Source organism: Podarcis liolepis, assembly GCF_965112155.1.
Source record: "Podarcis liolepis genome assembly, chromosome: 1".
In the NCBI taxonomy this organism is placed as follows: domain Eukaryota; kingdom Metazoa; phylum Chordata; class Lepidosauria; order Squamata; family Lacertidae; genus Podarcis; species Podarcis liolepis.
In genome coordinates this window covers 58282619-58300696 of record NC_139554.1, presented here as the reverse complement: position 1 = coordinate 58300696, position 18078 = coordinate 58282619, and the positions used below count along the sequence as shown (strand labels likewise).

The 18078-nt window shown below is 40.2% G+C and overlaps 1 protein-coding gene across 8 annotated transcripts in view; it reads right to left on the bottom strand.

The window, feature by feature from the left end:
• Positions 1–18078, bottom strand: part of SHANK2 (SH3 and multiple ankyrin repeat domains 2) — a 330576-nt gene that overhangs the window by 7074 nt on the left and 305424 nt on the right. For 7 of the 8 annotated variants that reach the window (XM_083462298.1, XM_083462291.1, XM_083462293.1 and 4 more), the window contains 2 exons: positions 15886–15997; positions 10743–13158 (listed from right to left, as the gene is read on the bottom strand). In XM_083462298.1, coding sequence (XP_083318424.1) covers positions 10743–13158; positions 15886–15997 — 2528 coding nt within the window. The remainder of the gene's footprint in view (positions 1–10742; positions 13159–15885; positions 15998–18078) is intronic. The other variant, XM_083462296.1, reaches the window with a different exon arrangement.

The following is an 18078-nucleotide window of genomic DNA, read 5'->3' as shown; positions in this document are numbered from 1 at the left end:
ATTATGCAGGTCAATGGACGGAAACAAGTCTTGCCTGCCCCAGGTTTGCATGCTTCCCCCTTCCATCTCTGGTGTGGTCATAAAAGGGAGTTCAAAAGTTCATTTGTGGCACAACTTACGTAGTAGTAGTACAACTAATGTATGGGACATCAGAAATGTCAAATTCCTATACAGAGGAGCAGAAGGAGCGATTTAAAGTGCAGCATGGATGGGCTAGTATTAATAGCTCTCTGTATGGATAAAGGGAATCAAACAGTGAATCTTCCCAACATGGCAGTAAAGAATTAACAAGAATGCAAAAAATGTTATTTGTAACTAAAGAAAAGGTTTTCTAAGGTCAGTGTTCAATTTCTGCAGAAATCACTGTAAATTACAGTGGGTAAAAAATAATTTAAAAATACTGTGGATTCTAGAATGCTGATGCTTAGAGCTTGTCGACACTTCCGATTTCCCCCTCACTTTCCCCTGGGAAAACCCATGGTTTAATACTGAACTGGAACAAGTGGCAATTGGGCTTTCTACAGATTGCCATGTGTTCCAATTCAGCAGTAAACTGTTTTTTCAGGGCAAGAAAAAAACCTCTGGGTACTGTGCTTTCTAGGCATGGGACAAGCAAAAGTGTGGGCAGGCCTTCAGTCTCTAACATCTTGTTTTATATCCTTAGCAGATTGTTATCTCAGAGAATACAAAGACTAAGGAGAAGGGTCAAAATGTGCACAGCACAGGCAGGCTCCTTTCTTCCTTTCTGTGCATTGCTTCTGGCCTTATCACATACCAAACTGCATGTCTATAGTGACAACATGCCTTTGATGGCATGCTAACAAACAGGCCAATGGGGTCTGGGTTGGTTTGTACCATATTCTCTGGTACAAAGAAAAACATGTCTCAGACTTAAAAATGTACCCTGAGGAGACTTTGCCCATGAAGCTATTTAGGTGAATGGGAGGAAGAAGACAACTCGGAAGTATTTAATGCTGCACTTTCCACTGCCAAGTTGGAAACATCTGTTAAGTTTAAAAAGTAGCTTCTCTCTTTGACAGAAGTGCTACAGGAAAAATGTCAAATACGAATCACCAGCGCTTACAATTCCCAGCATGTCTAAATAGTTTCTTTGAATTTGTGATAATTATTTTACAATCACAGTGAGAGAAACATTGGTCAAAGGTTATTGATTTGTAATTCAAACACAAAGGACCTGAAAATTTACCCAAAATAATGATTTATATTTAAAAAATTACATTAAATGGCATCCAGACCAAAGCTGTGCATTTTATTTAAGATAGAGCAGTTAGGGATTTTTAAAAAGTCTTTCAGAAATAAAAAAACACTAAATTGAGCTGTTTAAAATATTGATTGTCAGAAGTGGGGAAAGAGTTTCTTCTAGAAATATCAAACACAACCACATCCATAGCTGTGAGAAATAAAGTATCCGTTAGCAACTTCGGACTATACCCTTTTCTGTAAATTGTCAATAAGCGGTTATTAGACTAGAGACAATTCTTTCCAACCAAATTTACTTTTCTAATATGGCTTTTTATATTGTCAGGAATATATATATATATATATATATATATATATATATATATATATATATATATATATATGAAAAGCTGGCTCTATTAGGAATAAGCATACAGTGATATTTTGTTGCAAATATTCACTTCCTTTGATTCCTCTGATTGCAATACACATTATGTTGTCTTAGATTATTTCACAATATGTAATTACTGTGTCACATCACTGAATTTTCCCAGGAAAAGCAGTCTGTAGGCATGAATTCCTATTAAAGTTATTTTGAGCCATTTTAATAGGATTTAAATATAGTACTACATTTTAAATAAACGTTTACTAGAAGTAGGACTGGGCGATATATCAACATGCCCAATCCATATAGTGATATCAGTTTCATAATTTTTGACCTGGCAATGTATCGTGAATCACAATATGTGTGTGTGTGCATGCATGCTATGAAAAAATTACAGTATGGGAAAAACCATGAAGCCAGCCAATGCCTCTACATAGCTCCATCCTTGTTTCAGACATTGTGATATATCAGTATATTGTGATGTTTAGCTGGTGATATATCACGATGTTGAAAACCAGACATTGCCCAGCCCTAACTAGCAGAAAGCTTCAATATACAAGGTGGTTTTTTTCCTGCTAAAATGAACTACATGGACACAAGAGTTATTTATACGCCAAACTGTTGCCCAAACATCTTTTTAAGATGTACAATGTGATCCTATGTATGTTTACTCACAAGAAAGTTCTCATGAATTCAATGTAATTTGCTATTTAGCAAGTGAACTAAGGACCACAGGATGTAGAGCCAAACTGTACATGATGTTCATCTTTATTTTAATATGCATTTTAAATAATTCAAATACCAGCTACCTGGTGTGGGGCTTATAATGATCAAGATTGCAGCAGTCAGTGGGTGGGGAGAGTGAGAGATTAAATCATTATTTCCCTGCTGGAGTCATGACGAAAATAATACATTTGAAGCGGCTGTTTGCATTGGGAGGAAATCCTGAATTTGTGTTGAAGGTCTCTTCCCCCAACTTCTGCAATCAGTCCCCTTTCAAGTGGCTGTCATTTTGCAGCTCAAGCTGTCTTACTCTGGCGACCAACCTGGATGCCGAATTCTGCACCTGCTGAAGTTTCCAAATAGTCTTTAGTGGCAGCCCTACGTATAATGCGTTGCAGTAATCTAACCTAGCGGTTACCAGAGCATAGACAACAGACGTTAGGCTATCCCTGTCCAGATAGGAGTGCAGCTGGGCTACAAGCTGAAGCTGATGGAAGACACTCCACGCCACTGAGACCACCCAAGACCAGTCTTTCAGAGGGAGTGTAACCCCATCAAAAGCAAGAAATCTCCCATTCATCCGATCCAGGGACCATCCACTAACAGTGCCTCTGTCTTATCTGGATTGAGCCTCGGTTTATTTGCTCTCATCCAGTCCATAACTGAGGCAAGACATCAGTCCAGCACATCCACTGCCTCACCTGCAGATGCAAAGGAGAAGTAGAGCTATGTGTCACCAGCATATTGCTGACGACATACTCCAAAATTCTGTATCTCCACTCAGGGGTTTCATGTAGATGTTAAACAGCATAGGGGATAAAATTGAACCCCAAGGAACTCTACATTGAAGATTCTGCAGGACCAAAGCACAAACCCTGCATCACCCTCTGGAAATGACCATCCAAGTAAGACCAGAACCACAACAAAGGGGTACCACGCACCCCTAATTCGAACAACCACTCCAGAAGGATACCATGGTTTATGGTATCAAAAACCACTGAGAAGTTGATAATTGACTGGAACACATTTCTTTCCTGACAGAGATCATAATGTAGTTTCTGTGCCAAAGCTTGGCCTAAATGCTGACTGAAATGGATCTAGAAAATCAGTTTCCTCCAAGAGTGCCTGGAACCCAGAACACCTCGCAGAAGAAGCAGCTGCAGTGCAGGCTTCTGAGTTCTGGTGAGATTTTGGTGGAAGCCGGTTGCGACCACATCTCTGGGAGGGGAACCTGGAAGCCAGCGCTACAGACATGTAACCTGGTAAGCCATGCAACCCCAGCTTTGGTGGGAAGTGGGGAGGTGGAGTCAGCAGATGCCACCACTAACACAAATTCCAATCTATGTATCTCTTAAATGAATAGCAGTTCCATTACAACCTGATAGTCTTCAACCCAGCATAGTCTCCAGCCCTCCAGAAGTGACACTCAGACTTCTGTCTTGCCACTATTGTTCCTAGGCCCCATCTGAAGTTTTCATTGGCTCTTGTTTTCTTAAACTCCCATCCCTTCCCCACCCATCGTTTCCTCAGACCTCTGCTTTTTAATGCACTGCCTACTTTGTCCCACTGCTTTAGCCAATCTGCTGCATGTGCAGATTCTCCACAACATTCCTCTCTCTTCCCCCATAGACCTTCTAGTCCTTAAGCATTATGCAATTTCTTCAGAGGTCCTCCTTGCCTCAGAAAATATTCTGACAACACTGTTTCCTTGGCAGTTGGGAAAGTGCATGAGTTTGCACCAGCTCAGCCAACAAATACCAGAGGCTTCTCTATCATCATAATTATGTGCAATACAATTATAGACTAGAAGAAATGGCTGCCTAGAAAATCTCAATATGTGAAATACAGTCACCTGCACTGCTTATTGATACTTGTTGCCAGTTCACAACGCTACACTAAAGGCAGAATTAATAACTGGCAGAATTTTCTTGGTGTATCTAGATTCTAGATAAGTCTTTGCCAACCTGGCCATGCTAGCTGGGGCTCATGGGAGTTGTAGTCCAAAACATATGGAAGGCACCAGTTTGATGAAGGCTGTTATAGACCTAACAGCTACTTTGTTACCTATATTTTTCTTAACTAGCCTACCCAGCTCTCCTTCTACAGCATATGTCAGGAGTGACATAAGCTATGTGAAGTTTCTTCAGAGACCACTTTTGCCACAGTTCTGTCATCTTTGCACCTTACCTCATTCTCCGCTTACTTTACTTTCAAGATTGTCCTACTCAGAGCCTTCCTTCGGATTCCTTGTCTCTAAATTTTCTGTCCAATAACTTCTCTACAACCCAGGACCTATTTTCAGTCCTAAGTCTGCCCCCGTGCAACTTCTTACTCCCAACCAAACTGACACTCTCAATTCCCCTCACAGAAATTGAACTGAAAACTTTCAGCAACCTGAACAATAACTTCATCGTTCGTGCCAATAGTTCATGCCACCATACTAGGCAGTGGAGGTTGGTCCATTGGGGTTAATGGGCATTGCCCCATCAACCTCATTCTGCTCTCAGGCACTGATATCTGTTTGATGTCCAACTTTTAACCAGTTAGGGGATGGCTCTGCCAATCTCTGGCTCTCTCTACTGTTGGTCACCTGGCCTTCTGGCCTATCATTCCCAATGGGCACCAGTCATCACTGACGCTAGGTAAGAGGCTTTACAAGTACAATGCAATATAAATTAAGCATTTGACTGTGTCATTGATTTCAACAAGGCTTAGACATGGCTGAATTTTATCCTTTGGCTCAATTCCTCATATTTTAATTTATTTATTTTTTAACTACACACTTTCACTAACTCTAGATTTGGAGTTGTTGGAGGCAAATTTTCCCTGGCGGCAGATGACAGAACCACAAGACTGGTGTAAAACACTCAAACAAGAGTTTTATTAAGGCTATACAAACAACAAACACAAAGCATGTGGGTGTTTTCTTTTTGCAGGCAGTTGCAAACTGCAACTTCTTCTCTTTATACACACCACCATCTGTGCCTAATTAGCCTGGGAAACCACACCTAGAACTCATAGAAAATGTCCTTAAAGTTACCTGACCCTTTTCCTATTTCTTGACGAATGATACCTAACAGGAGTACTAGTGAAATTTATGTAAGGAAGGGTCTAATGTTGAAGGCCTATGGTGAATTTTAAAGAATGGCTACCACTTCTGGATAGGAGAAATATCTAATCCAAACTATGAATGAAAAACGAACAAAAAGTAACTAATGTGAACCAATGCATGGATTAAAAAAAGAAACAACCCCCAAATAAACCCCCTTTGGTCGTCACTTACTTCATGGCACTTCAGAATGCCCCTCTTCTGTTAACGGCAGTCATGAGAGCAAATAAAATGACAAAATGGAATGACTGAGACACTGTAGAGTTACAAAGCAAAAGCATCTGCAAAATTGGCCGACAAACAGTTAACAAGATGAAGTGAAAGTAAAGGATGTAACAAAGTTCAGCTTTTAAAAAAACACCTCTCTGATTGTTGGGTTATTTATGAAACTCTAAGGTTATGAAGTTCAAAGGTGACCAATTCAACATCTGCCAATGCATATACTCATCTTCTTGATTTACTTTTCACTTACCTGTCTGGGGCAAAATTGTGTCAACAATGAAACATTTACAACTCAGTATATTAATGCATGGCAATGAAACACTTGAATACCTCCTGGCTTCAGGAAGGACTGAGGACAAATAGTAAAAAATATCACTAGCGTACAAAAGAGTGTCAGAAGAACAGAATCTTCCCTGAATAAGACATTAAGTCAACAGTTTCAGGCTGGCAACCCTGCAACTATTGTAACATCATTATGGATTAGAATAAACCTCCAGGATAACAGATACTGGTTCCAGCCTAAATTGTTCAAGATGCTTCCTGCCCCTTTCTTTCCCTCTTCACAGTTACCTCCTTTACTCTATTGATACAGTAATTATTCAGTGGATACTTGATCATTGTGTTTTAATACAACTATTTGGTTCAGAGGTAGATTAACCTGTTTATTTACTTGCTAATGTATTTACCTGCGTATTTATGAATGGGTGGTGGTGGTAGGGAGTACAGAGTTTATAATAAAAGCCGGGGAGAAGGAGCTCAAACAGCTGCTCTCTGATAATCAACAGGCTTTTGCGAGGTCTTTATAATTTGCTTTTTGTAAGATTAATTTAACAAAGATTATGTGGCAAGGACACCCAATTTCTTCCTATAAACAGCTTAAAGCAGGATGGGAGTACAAAGAACAAAAACTAACCCATCTGCTCAGGGATTGATTTTTTATGCTTGTCATTTACAGATTGAATTCAGCTAAGGACTTAATTCTTTTATTTTGGCAATTTTACTATGCACTTGGTTTTGATGGCATAATTTCAACACACACACACAAATGTGTCTTTGAAATGCATAGTAGTTGAAATATATTTTTCCCCTCCAAAGGGTGGAAAACCTGTTTGGAAACATCCAAACTCTTAAGACTGGTATGGAGGTAGGCTGGTTATATCTTTTCGTGTGTGTGTGTGTGTGTGTGTGTGTGGAAGAGCACTCTTAATTTTGCCCTTTATACACTTCCCTGGAGCAAGAGGAGCAAGAAGCAATTGCTGAATGTGTGAATTGCTGGGTGTGTGTTTGTGTGAATGTAAATTAGTGAGAGCACTCTCCGAAAGCAATTTTCAAGGCTTTGTACACTCTCAGAAAACCACTGTTCTACAGCTGGTGGTGCCTTCTAATGCACACATGTATGGGTGTAGCCAGGACTTTTTTTTGGGGGGGGTACAGAACCGATGTGATTGGCCATATAGTTAAGTAATTCTGTTACCCTTGACTATGCCCATGCCTAAATCAATACAATAAATCGTGGTACCCGGCGTTTTTGAAAAACAAAAAAGAAGAAACAACATTCAGAGTGTCCTGGTTTTTACTTCTTGAAATATGACATAAAAGTCAATAAGGAAAAAACCCTTCCATTGTTCAAATATCAGTATATGGAAGTATACAGATTTTTATTTCTAGAACCTACAAACTATAGCAATGCAGAAAAATAAACAGTTTTCAGAGAAATCTGTATCCAAATGATACTACAAGATAAGCTTGTAAAATTGACAATGACATAGTCAATATAGAGTGGCATCCTTTTTCTTTAAACTGCCTTAATTCTGTCTAGTTTAATTCATATGTTTTAGCTATGTTATATTTGTTATACCCCATTAGGGAAATCTGATTAAAAGATGAGTGTACTGGCACCATAGGAAAGAATCGCACTGATACAATTACTGTGAAGTACCTTAACATTTAAGTTGGTTTATAATTGGGACTTACACTGCCAGCTGAGTGGACAAATTTTTAATAAGTATGCAGCACAGGAAGAAATTACCTTAATTTGCTTATTAAAATTAAATGAATCTTCATACTAAACTGAAAGTTGCAAAGTTAATCAACACTACAGTATACTGTTAGGATTGCTACATTTCCTTACTGAAAGCCACAAATGTCATGGCAAATTTGGCTGCCAATTCTACATACGCTTTCCAATGTTATAATTTCCAAATACTGCTAATACACACTGAAGACACACAAACCACACTGTTCACATCTCTACAACAAGCAGAAAGCTAGCCACATTTTGATTATTACTTAAACTTCATGATTTAGCAAGCTCTTGTGGATATGACTCTCCGTGCCTTTGGATTTTCCTCACTCTGTGACCTAAGCCAAGAATAGAAAGAGTAAATCCTGTGGTGTTTTAGCTCCCTCCATTGAAACTAATGGAAACCAACATTTTTTTGGAATTCCATGTGCACCTCTGAGTGTCAACAGACCCCTGGAACAGGGAGAACATTGTAATTTATAGAGTAACAGAAACTTAGCAGTACTTTTGATATTACAAGTTTGGTTCCGATTTGGCCTTTCCTGAACAGAAGGGCTTCTTCCATATATGGAAAGGACGGAGATCCAGAGAAGATTTCTACTGGAACTGGAAGAAATGGCTGAGGCCCTTTGTATGATCCCACCCCACTTCTTCCCATAGCCACAACACTGTTCTGGAAGGTCCACAAATCTTCTGGAGCATATTTTCAAGGGGAAGGGGGAAATCAGTAATGTGTCCTTCCTACACCTAAAAGTTATGTTTTATAAAAAGGCAGGAGTGAAATAAATAAAATAAATACTTTACAAAGAGTACACCTTATGAACCCTTTGCCTATTCACTGGTAAATCAGATTGCTAAATGAAAGGGAAGAACAAATAAGAACTGCTAGGTTCACTAACAGGAGTATAATTTTTAGGTATCCATTTGTGGTTTAGATATTCACTTGGCTTAATATATTGGAGAAGCAGAACAGCACACACACCCGTTCGACCCATAAAGTAACATGATATGGAAGCTCCACATAGAAATTTCATCACTGCCCCACTGGTATGTCATCCCTAGTTTGAGTGAGAACTGACACAAGAATTGAGTGTCTGTGCACATAGGATCCCTGTGGATCATTTGTATTATACAATAAGAAGTATGGTAATGGGCAGAGGGACTCATGACAATTCTCTACCACAGGCATGTCCAACTTTCAAGAGACTGAGATCTACTCTTACTATTAAAAAAACTGGCAGTGATCTACCAAAGTTGTTGAGCTTTCCTTTTTTTGGGGGGGGGGGGGAGGGTTCCACGATTGACTGCGATCTACCACAGACCCCACGCAATCTACCAGTAGATCGTGATCTACCTGTTGGACACCCCTGCTCTACCACATAAAACCTGTCCCCATGTAGCTGAAGCTTAAACTTTGCTAGGAAACAGGTCATAATAATAATAATAATAATAATAATAATAATAATAATAATAATAAAAAATAATAATATATAGATTTTTTTTGTATCTTGCCCTCCCCGGCCAAAGGCAGGCTCAACAACAGGTAAAAAATGGTACATTCAGAGTTTGGGGTTTCTTACATCACTCTACTGTTCCGCTACCATGGGTTGCCACCTTCAGTTGAAAGTCCTAGAACCTATCATAGCAAGTGCAACAAATCCATCCAAAGGCTCAATAAATTTCACAATATTGACTTTAAAAATATGTCTGATAAATGCAATCTTTCAGTGGTACTGGCTGTAAGGCAGGGTGGTTGAAGATGGGATGCCAAAGCTGACCCTGCCACCATATACTACCACCATGGAGAACATGTTTTTTTTTAAAAAAGTAATGTATTATTCACCATGGCAGTTGTATGCTCTGATGAAGAGGAGAGGATGACAGACCTCTCACATTTTTAATAGCTGTGTAGAAAATGATTTTTTTGAAAGTGCAGCTGCTTTCACCCTTTCATGATAAGATGCACACAACAAAATTCCACAATTGAGAGAGGTGCAAAAGCCCTTGTATCCTTTGTCTCTGGCCACCCTAGAAAAGACTAAAGGACAGGCTTTGTGACTACTCTTCTTCCAACAATTAAAACCAAACAGCTCAGACAACAAATCATTAATGTACCTTGATCGCTTTACTGGAGTAACTGAATGTGCACAGTGTGAGAACAAGATGCTAGACCAAATGAGCAACTGGTATGATCCAGCAGGAAACTTGATTTTAAAAAATGAAACCAGAATATGGTCCATTAGTACATTCTCCTTTCTTGCATGCGCTGAAGCCCATGCAATAAAATAAATATTTTTGAGATTAAATGTGTCACTTTTGGTTTTTTCTAAAGTTGCATTAGAATATTTGTTATCAAATAAAGGACAGATTTTTATTTCATTTACTAAAAAAGCATAGAGAAATTCTGGCTGGGATCCAAAGGTGTGAGCAGAAAGCACTTCTACATTTGCATGTGGGACTGCTGATTTCTCTCTTTCCTTCCACCTCCAACTGGATTCTCAGGAGTGCTTTGTTGGAGGTTGTAATGGATTGCAGCAGGAAGACGAAAAACCTTGGCAAATACATGCAGCGCCACATGTGGCCCTTTGCATTGTAAACTAAACATATGTATCATGCAAAATAAAACACACAAAACTACTCAACACATTCTAAATAAGATAGCTACTGCTGAAGCAATATCAACTTGAAATTAAATCAGAACTATAACCAGTCAGCTGTCACTTAGAGCCACTTTGAAACCTTTTCATTAAATGTGGAGAAGTTAGGGGTAAACCATAAAACACATAACCAGGGATTCTAGAAAGGAGAGGTGAAATTGATTCTTAACTAGCAGCATAGTAAAAGATAGCATGTTTCAATACGTGTTAATATCATAAACAAAGAAGGGCAAAGGTGAAAAATGATAATAGCAATTAACGTATTTTGTAGATTTTTAAGAGGGTCAAAAATTAACACTGGAGCATTAATACCATGCATTTTAAACATAAGATTAAATGGTATTTAAGACATTATTAATGAAAGCAAAGGCAATTTAAACTTACGGAAACTATAGACTTAAAAAATAATTTAGTTGCATTTACCTTGTACTAAGACTTGCTGTTTTTATTCCTGGAGGTGACTCCAATCCTTCCCCTGGCTTTGATGATTTCTCTCTGTTCATTTGCTGCAGTATTGAGTTCAATTCACTAATGACATTAGCCTTTGGGCCTGAGAGAACTGGGCTTTTAACCTCCGTTACATCACCCCATAGCTTAGAGGTCCTTTGCTGTACAACTTTAGCCATACCGGGCTGTGCGCTGATAGGAGGTGGGGGTGGGGCAGGTGGAGGAATAACAAAACTATCTACAGTTTCTTCAATTAGCGCATCCTTGTAAAGTGCATTGCTTTTGTTGATTATGGGCTTCATTTTTGGCTTAGGAGGTACTGGGGGTTTGTCCACCAGAAATGTTTGCCCATCTGCATAGACTGTACAAGTATCCAAGTTCTCACCACCTTCAGAGGATAAGGTAGAGATGCTGGACACAGTTGAGATAGTGCTGGTTGTCTCTAGGTGATGGTCACTACTGCTTCGACTGTCCACCTCTTCAATCCCAGAGTCAGTGACATTATCAAAATTTTCAGGCGGTGGTAAAAATGAGGCAGGCAAACAGTTTGAAAGACCCACTGGTTTCTTACTGTCTATTGAATTTGAGGGTTGAGTAGGATTGAATGAAGCAGGCGGAGTTCCATTTTTTCTGTGTTTGAGCAAGTCTGTTAGTGCAGAGCCTGGGACAGAATGGTCATCAGGGATATCAAAACTGTTAGCAAATTCTAAAGGCGGTGGTAATGGCTCAGTAAAGATGAAATCTTCATCAAGGTCAACAGATGCTAAAGGGGGTGGAGGGATACGGAACGGTAAAATGATTGGATCATCAACGGAGCCAACTGCTACAATAGTTTTGCAGGGAGATGCAGGTAGCTCAGGCATGTCAGCTTCATCTAGTCCACTTTCTGCTGTTTCTGTACTTTCCTGCGCCTCTGGTGGAGGCTTTTCAGTATCCACATCTATCTCAGCACTTTCCTCTTCCTTTTCATCAGGGGTCTCATTGGACTGTGCTGTATCTACCGTATGAACCATGAGCAAACCAGCAGACTTCTGCTGTGAGGTATCCACAATATTGATCAGCATGTTCTTCTTTTCTTCAGGCCTCCTCTCTTTCCCCGTATCTGTCTCATATTTGTTCTCCGTCTCCTGCCGCCTTAGTGGACCACGCGTATTTTGCCTAGCAATTGTAGCTGTCACTGGAAATGTAGTTTCGATGTTGGACCTCATCTTTGTATCTATATAAAGGGGTTTATTAAGGTCTGCTTTGCCAGATTCTCCTTTCCCTGGAATTTGCTGGGTTTGTTCCTTCATGGCTCTATCTCTGGCAGAAAGGGCAAGGGCTAAAGGTGAATTTGGATCCAGTAATTTCCCTGTGAGTGGATGAACATAGTTATCCAAACTGGACATACCAGCATTCTGAGTTGCCAACACATTATTTTCTGAACCCATGGATGTTGGGGTTGGAGGGTTTGGTGTCCTTGCATCACTTTGATTACTTGATTCACTGCTATTAAAAATATTTTCAGGCTCTCTAGGTGCTGGGATAGGAGATGGTGATACAAGTTGCCTAAAGTTGTCTTCATTACCAAACATTCCCTCATCACTAAACTTAGACTGTCTCAAACGTGGCATTGGAGGCGACAGCCCAACATCCTCATCTCCCAAATCTGTGGAAAGGAAAGCTGGAGAGTTACGCCTGGCTTCTAATCTTTTCTCCCTATCCCTCACTGCCCCTGCAATGGCTGCTGCAAATGGACTACTGACAGTCAAGTTATCTTCAGGTCTGAGCTGTCCTGGTTGCTCTGAAGACTGTGGGTCAATTTCCATGCTGCTTCCTTGACTACTTTTCCCACTACTGCTGGTAGATGGCTCTTTAACAATGATAGTTGGAATTGGAATAGAGCAGGTTTTTTCTGGACTATCCTCAACATTAGATTGTTTCACTAGCATTCCCTTCCGTCTTGCTGGCTTGGCTGGGACATACACTGCTTTGCTTGCTATTTTTCCAACTTCAGAGTATGGGTTCTCCGGCATCTGACCTCTCTTGTTTCTGAAGCTTGCCTGAGTTGAGGCATTTCTGCTATATAAGTCCTCAGAATCTAGAGAATAACGGTCCATCTCTCTCCGGTAATATATCCCTTTGTCCCTTATCACCGTTCCCATATTTTCAGATCTACCTGAAATAGCTAACTTTGCACCTGAATTCTGATTAAATGCAGGCTTAATTGTCCCATATATTCTAGACACTGGAGATTTGGGGGAGTTGTAAAGAGAAGGAGATGGAGGTGGTGGTGATGGAGGTAAAGACTGTGGAGGAGGAGGGATATCTTCAGAGGTGTCTGGCATGGATAGACTTCTGGTAAATTTTAGCATGGGAGGAGCCAAAAATTGCCGTTCTTCCTCTGTTATCCCTTTAAAAAAATCACAAGCTACAATTTTTAAATTGCTCTTGAATTTTAATTATCATCCATTGTCACCAAAGACATAGTAAACCAGGTACAGAAAATACTGTATTATATATTACTATGCATGGTTTGGTTTTAGAATATGTCTGCAACTAGATCTTCAGTTTACATTTTGGCTTGCCTCAGTGTCCCTATGCTGATCTTCCAGCATTTTCTTACATATGTGCACAGAGAATTGTGCATCCCTAAAGTAATGTTTTTTATGAACTGTGCATAAAAGGAAGTTATCAGCCAAAAGCTGTGAAAGACTGGAAGAAGAAAGGAAAGGAAAGCTTAAAAATAAATGTATGCATGTTGGCATTTGTGAATAGGTGGCCATGCATGAAACATGATAAAACAATGTTTCTACATGGGTAAAGAGAGTGGATTGAGAGGCATTGTGAAACAACCTTCCAAACAAACATATGTAACTTTGGAGTGAGATTGCTACCTGTTGTATGAGGTGCTAGATTTCATGCTGGAAAGCTAGACGTGAAGCACTAACCAGGGCAGGTCACAGCATGAGGCAATGGCTTCACAAGCTACTTGTGGTACTTCCTGGTACAGACAGAGCAAAGAGATGCTCTCCTTACACAGAAAGTCTCTGAAGTAATAATTAATATAGCTGGCTTGCTGGTTTGTGTTCAGGATGAAACAACAGCAGCAAAAGGGTCTATCTAAGCTATGGGCTGATTCCTATTCCTTGTAATAGTTGATAATATACATTTCTTTCACTGTATTTCCCGTAACTATTTTTATGTAGAGAGTTGCAAAGAATAACTTCATTATTTCACCAGGGAAGAGAATATCCCTTCAAACATAAAGGACAAGAAAGGACAAGAAAAACGTTGCCTCTCAGCTTTAACTCCCATATTGCAACCTGCTCTAATTAAAGTTTGGTGTTAAAGTTTGGTGTCTCTGCTTGCCATTGCTATTACAGCAAGAATAGCAATTGAAATTGTGGGGAATAAGACCTTTGACTAAGTTTCCAATATGACTAAAACAACATCATTTTGCAGAAAAATACATTTCCATAAAGCATATGTTGACTCTGTTTAACTTCCTCATTGTACAACCAAATACTTCTACAGCAAAATGGACCAATTAATATATATTTTACTAAAGCTTTCTGTAATTATTTTGAACAAAAATACCATCTTATCACATATACACAGATTATAAAACACAATTATAAAGCAAAGAAGAATGATTGCATTTAAAACTAACTTCTGAGTAACTTTTACCAATATAGTCTTTTTAAAAATTATTGTTCTTCTTTTTGTAGTACGAATTTGGCATTGTGATATAAACAAAATTCTACACATGGAAATCAGAATGCTAAAACATTTTCAAATGTGCAAAAGTAGATGCTTTTGATTCAATAAACATAAAATTTAAATGTGTATTAAATTTGGTTTGGATTTTACCATACTTTATAGGGATTGTCTGCTGTTGGTTACTTTGTTACTTATTAATTTATAAATGCATTTTGTATGCTAAGAAATTCTGATATTAAGCAGTAAATAAATATTTGAAATAAACAAGCTAAAAAAAATGAATTACTTAAGAAATTGTATATTTCAAAGAGCACAAATTCCAGTTGCAATATTCAGCCAATGTTATTGACAGACACTGGCCTCAGCGGTGTCACAATGGGGGAGCGGTGGGGGCGGTGTGCTCCCGGTGCCACGTCTCCAGGGGTGACAAGGCAGTGCCCCACCGTGGCGGCGCAAGCAGCCATCACGCTGCTGCAGCTGCGAATGAAGGACCTTCTACATGCGGCTGCAGCCACGAGCAGAGGATCCCGACACTGTGCTGCCGGCAAACCGCTATGTAGTGCGCTTGCGCACATGTGTGCTACGTAGCGGTTTTGTGGTGGCACCTAGCGGTTTGCTGGCCGGCATCCTCTGCTCGCGGCTGCAGCCGCATGTAGAGGATCCTCCGTTCGCGGCTGCAGCCGCGAGCAGAGGATCCCGGGACCCTGCCGCCAGCAAACTGCTACGTAGTGCGCTTGTGCGGCGTTGCTACGTATGGCGCATGCATCGTACGCAGCGATGCCGCACATGTGTGCTATGTGGCGACGCCCCGCCCCCGGGTGCACATCATGTTTGCTGCTCCGAGTGCCCGAGCGGCCTTCTCTGCCACTGACTGGCCTGGTTCACATGTCACATGATATCTTAGTTACAATTAGCTATGGTTTAATGTGAATGTGCTGCTGCATGCTTCTAAAAAGCAGAGATGCTTTGCTCTTCTGCTGCTCATGCTGTGCTTCCACGAAACAAGCCATGGTCTGGTATGTCATGTTGTCTAAACCTGGACTCATAATTTGTTTTCCCCAAAGTAAGCCAATAACAAACCTTGGCTTCTGCTCATGGTTTGTTTGGATAAAAATAAACCATGAACTTGAGAAGCAAAACCACATCTTGTTTCACAGCAATGCGGCAGCAGCAGGAGCAGTGGGGGAGGAGCAAAATACCTGCCATTTCTCAAACATGCATTTGCATGCTACTCTCTCACATTAAAGTACAGCTTATTTTATGGTTCAATATGACATGTGAACGGGCCAGTTTGTTCTCACGCAATGGCTATTTGATCAAGACTCAAAATCAACCCATGAACAAATGCATTTGAAACAAACACTGTAAGCAATTGTTGAAAACAATGAAACGTCGCTTGTAGAAAGTTTCATTTTACCTATTGATTTTTGTCTTCTCACGGTACCTCGTGGTACACCCAGAAACGGGCCTTGGGAACTCCCAGGGACTGTTGGTGGCATCACAGCAATCCCTTGTCTCTCATACATAGACTACAAAAGAACAAAAAGAAAAAATAATTGTACCTGAAGCCATAATTTAAAGTTCTGTTTCATTCTCACATATAGGCCTGGTTTACACAATACCTTGGGCAGTATGGTTCCATGTCTTCATTGTCACTTTCATGCCATTCTATCATCTATCTATCTATCTATCTATCTATCTATCTATCTCTATATCTATCTCTATTCCTGGCCATGTCAAGAGAGACAGATTGCATGCTGGTGATTGGGGCAGATGTGAATAGTGTGGTTGGTAATGATGTAATTTGGCCTAGGCAGATGAATTATATGTTACTGGTGCAGAACGGTAACATTTACAGGAGGTAGTGGCAAAATACATGCTACAATTCAAAGAAACATGTCAACTTGGCCATAGCTTTGATATTCACTTCAAATAGTAAGTGACAATTCGGAAAAAAATACATCATACTCTACACAATTTGGCCATTATTTTGAGACATCCAAAATATTTGTTTCATTGGATATTTGGGAAATTGGGCAGATTATTTCTATATTACACAGGAAAATGGCAACACAAAAAGGAAGGTTTGATAAACTAGTGAACTATGAGCTTTTGCTATGGAAGGCTTTATATTTTTACTCAACTGGCAAAAGAGAAAGCCATTTCTATGGATCACAAGTTTATTTCTTACAACTGATCTTCTTCCAGAGCTGTCCATACCTGTCTGCCACATATGATGGCTCACAAAACCTTTCATAGTGGCATCAGGTGTTGCAAGAGGCCCTCCCTCAGTCACTTGCAGTAGCAAAGTTAAACATAGGTAGGGGAAGGATCTATTCAGAACCGGACAACTGGGATGAAGGAAAACCTGGCTAATGGTACCAAATGGATTTTTGGACTACAGTATGACTAAGAACAGACATCCCCTTTGAAGAAAAGCACTTATAGGAAATGATTGTTATCTTCTTCAAATGGTGGTATGTGCTACCGTACACATAGGTGACCAGAATATTGCAAAGTAAGAACTGAGAGTAGAAGCCATTAATGTAGAGCAGGTAAGGCACCTTTCAAAACCCTGACTTGTGTCTGAGATCAATTATTAGATCAATTATCCTGCACACCTCTCCTAAACATCTCAAGGTAGGAAAAGGAATATAAATAAGTAAGCCATAACATGCTATCCAGAAATCAACAGGTCTACAGCCACAATGTGCTAGTATTCAGCTCTGGTATGAACAATCTCTCTCTCTCTCTCCCCCCCCCCCCTAGGAAGAAACAGAAGTATATTGTTAAGTCCCCGTGATGCCTTGATATACATGGTTCCTTAAGGAAAAGGTATGGGAATTGAGGTCATATCCACAGAGGACTGGCCAGGTGGTACAAACTGTTGGACAAGAGTATAGCACAAGACCGCAGAATGTGTCCCTCCAAGGGTCTCTTCTTATACTAGGCCTGCATGACAGTTTCTTGTCTGCACCTTGGTATGTGCCACTTGTGTCGACATCAAGCAAAGAGTCAGAGCTCCCGGACTAAGGAAGTTTAGCAGTGCACCCAAGAATAAGCAGGAAAAGGAAACACTCTACAATACAATACAATCACATTTATTCAGAAACCACAGAACAGAACTAGAAACTTGTTTTCCTTGTTCTTTTACAGGGAGTAATAAAGAGATAACAACCTAAGGTATACTGTGAAAGGATAACGTCTTCTATTAGAAAACCTCTCTAGTCTTCTCAGGTGACCTCAACAGTCCACAACACACTGACCTCAATCTTCTTTCCCTTCCTCCAACACAACAAACACTGTGAAGTGAGTGAGGCTGAGAGAATTCAGAGAAGTGTGACTAGCCCAAGGTCACCCAGCAGCTGCATGTGGAGGAGCGGGGATGCGAACCCAGTTCACCAGATTACGAGTCACCCGATCTTAACCACTACACCATACTGTTTTTTATACAGTCATACCTCGGGTTACAGACACTTTGGGTTGCGCGATTTCAGGTTGCACACTGCACCGAACCCAGGAGTACCGGAATGGGTTACTTCCAGGTTTCAGCACTTGCGAATGCCCATAAGTGCTAAATCGCGCTTTGCGCATGCGCAGGCACGGTGCT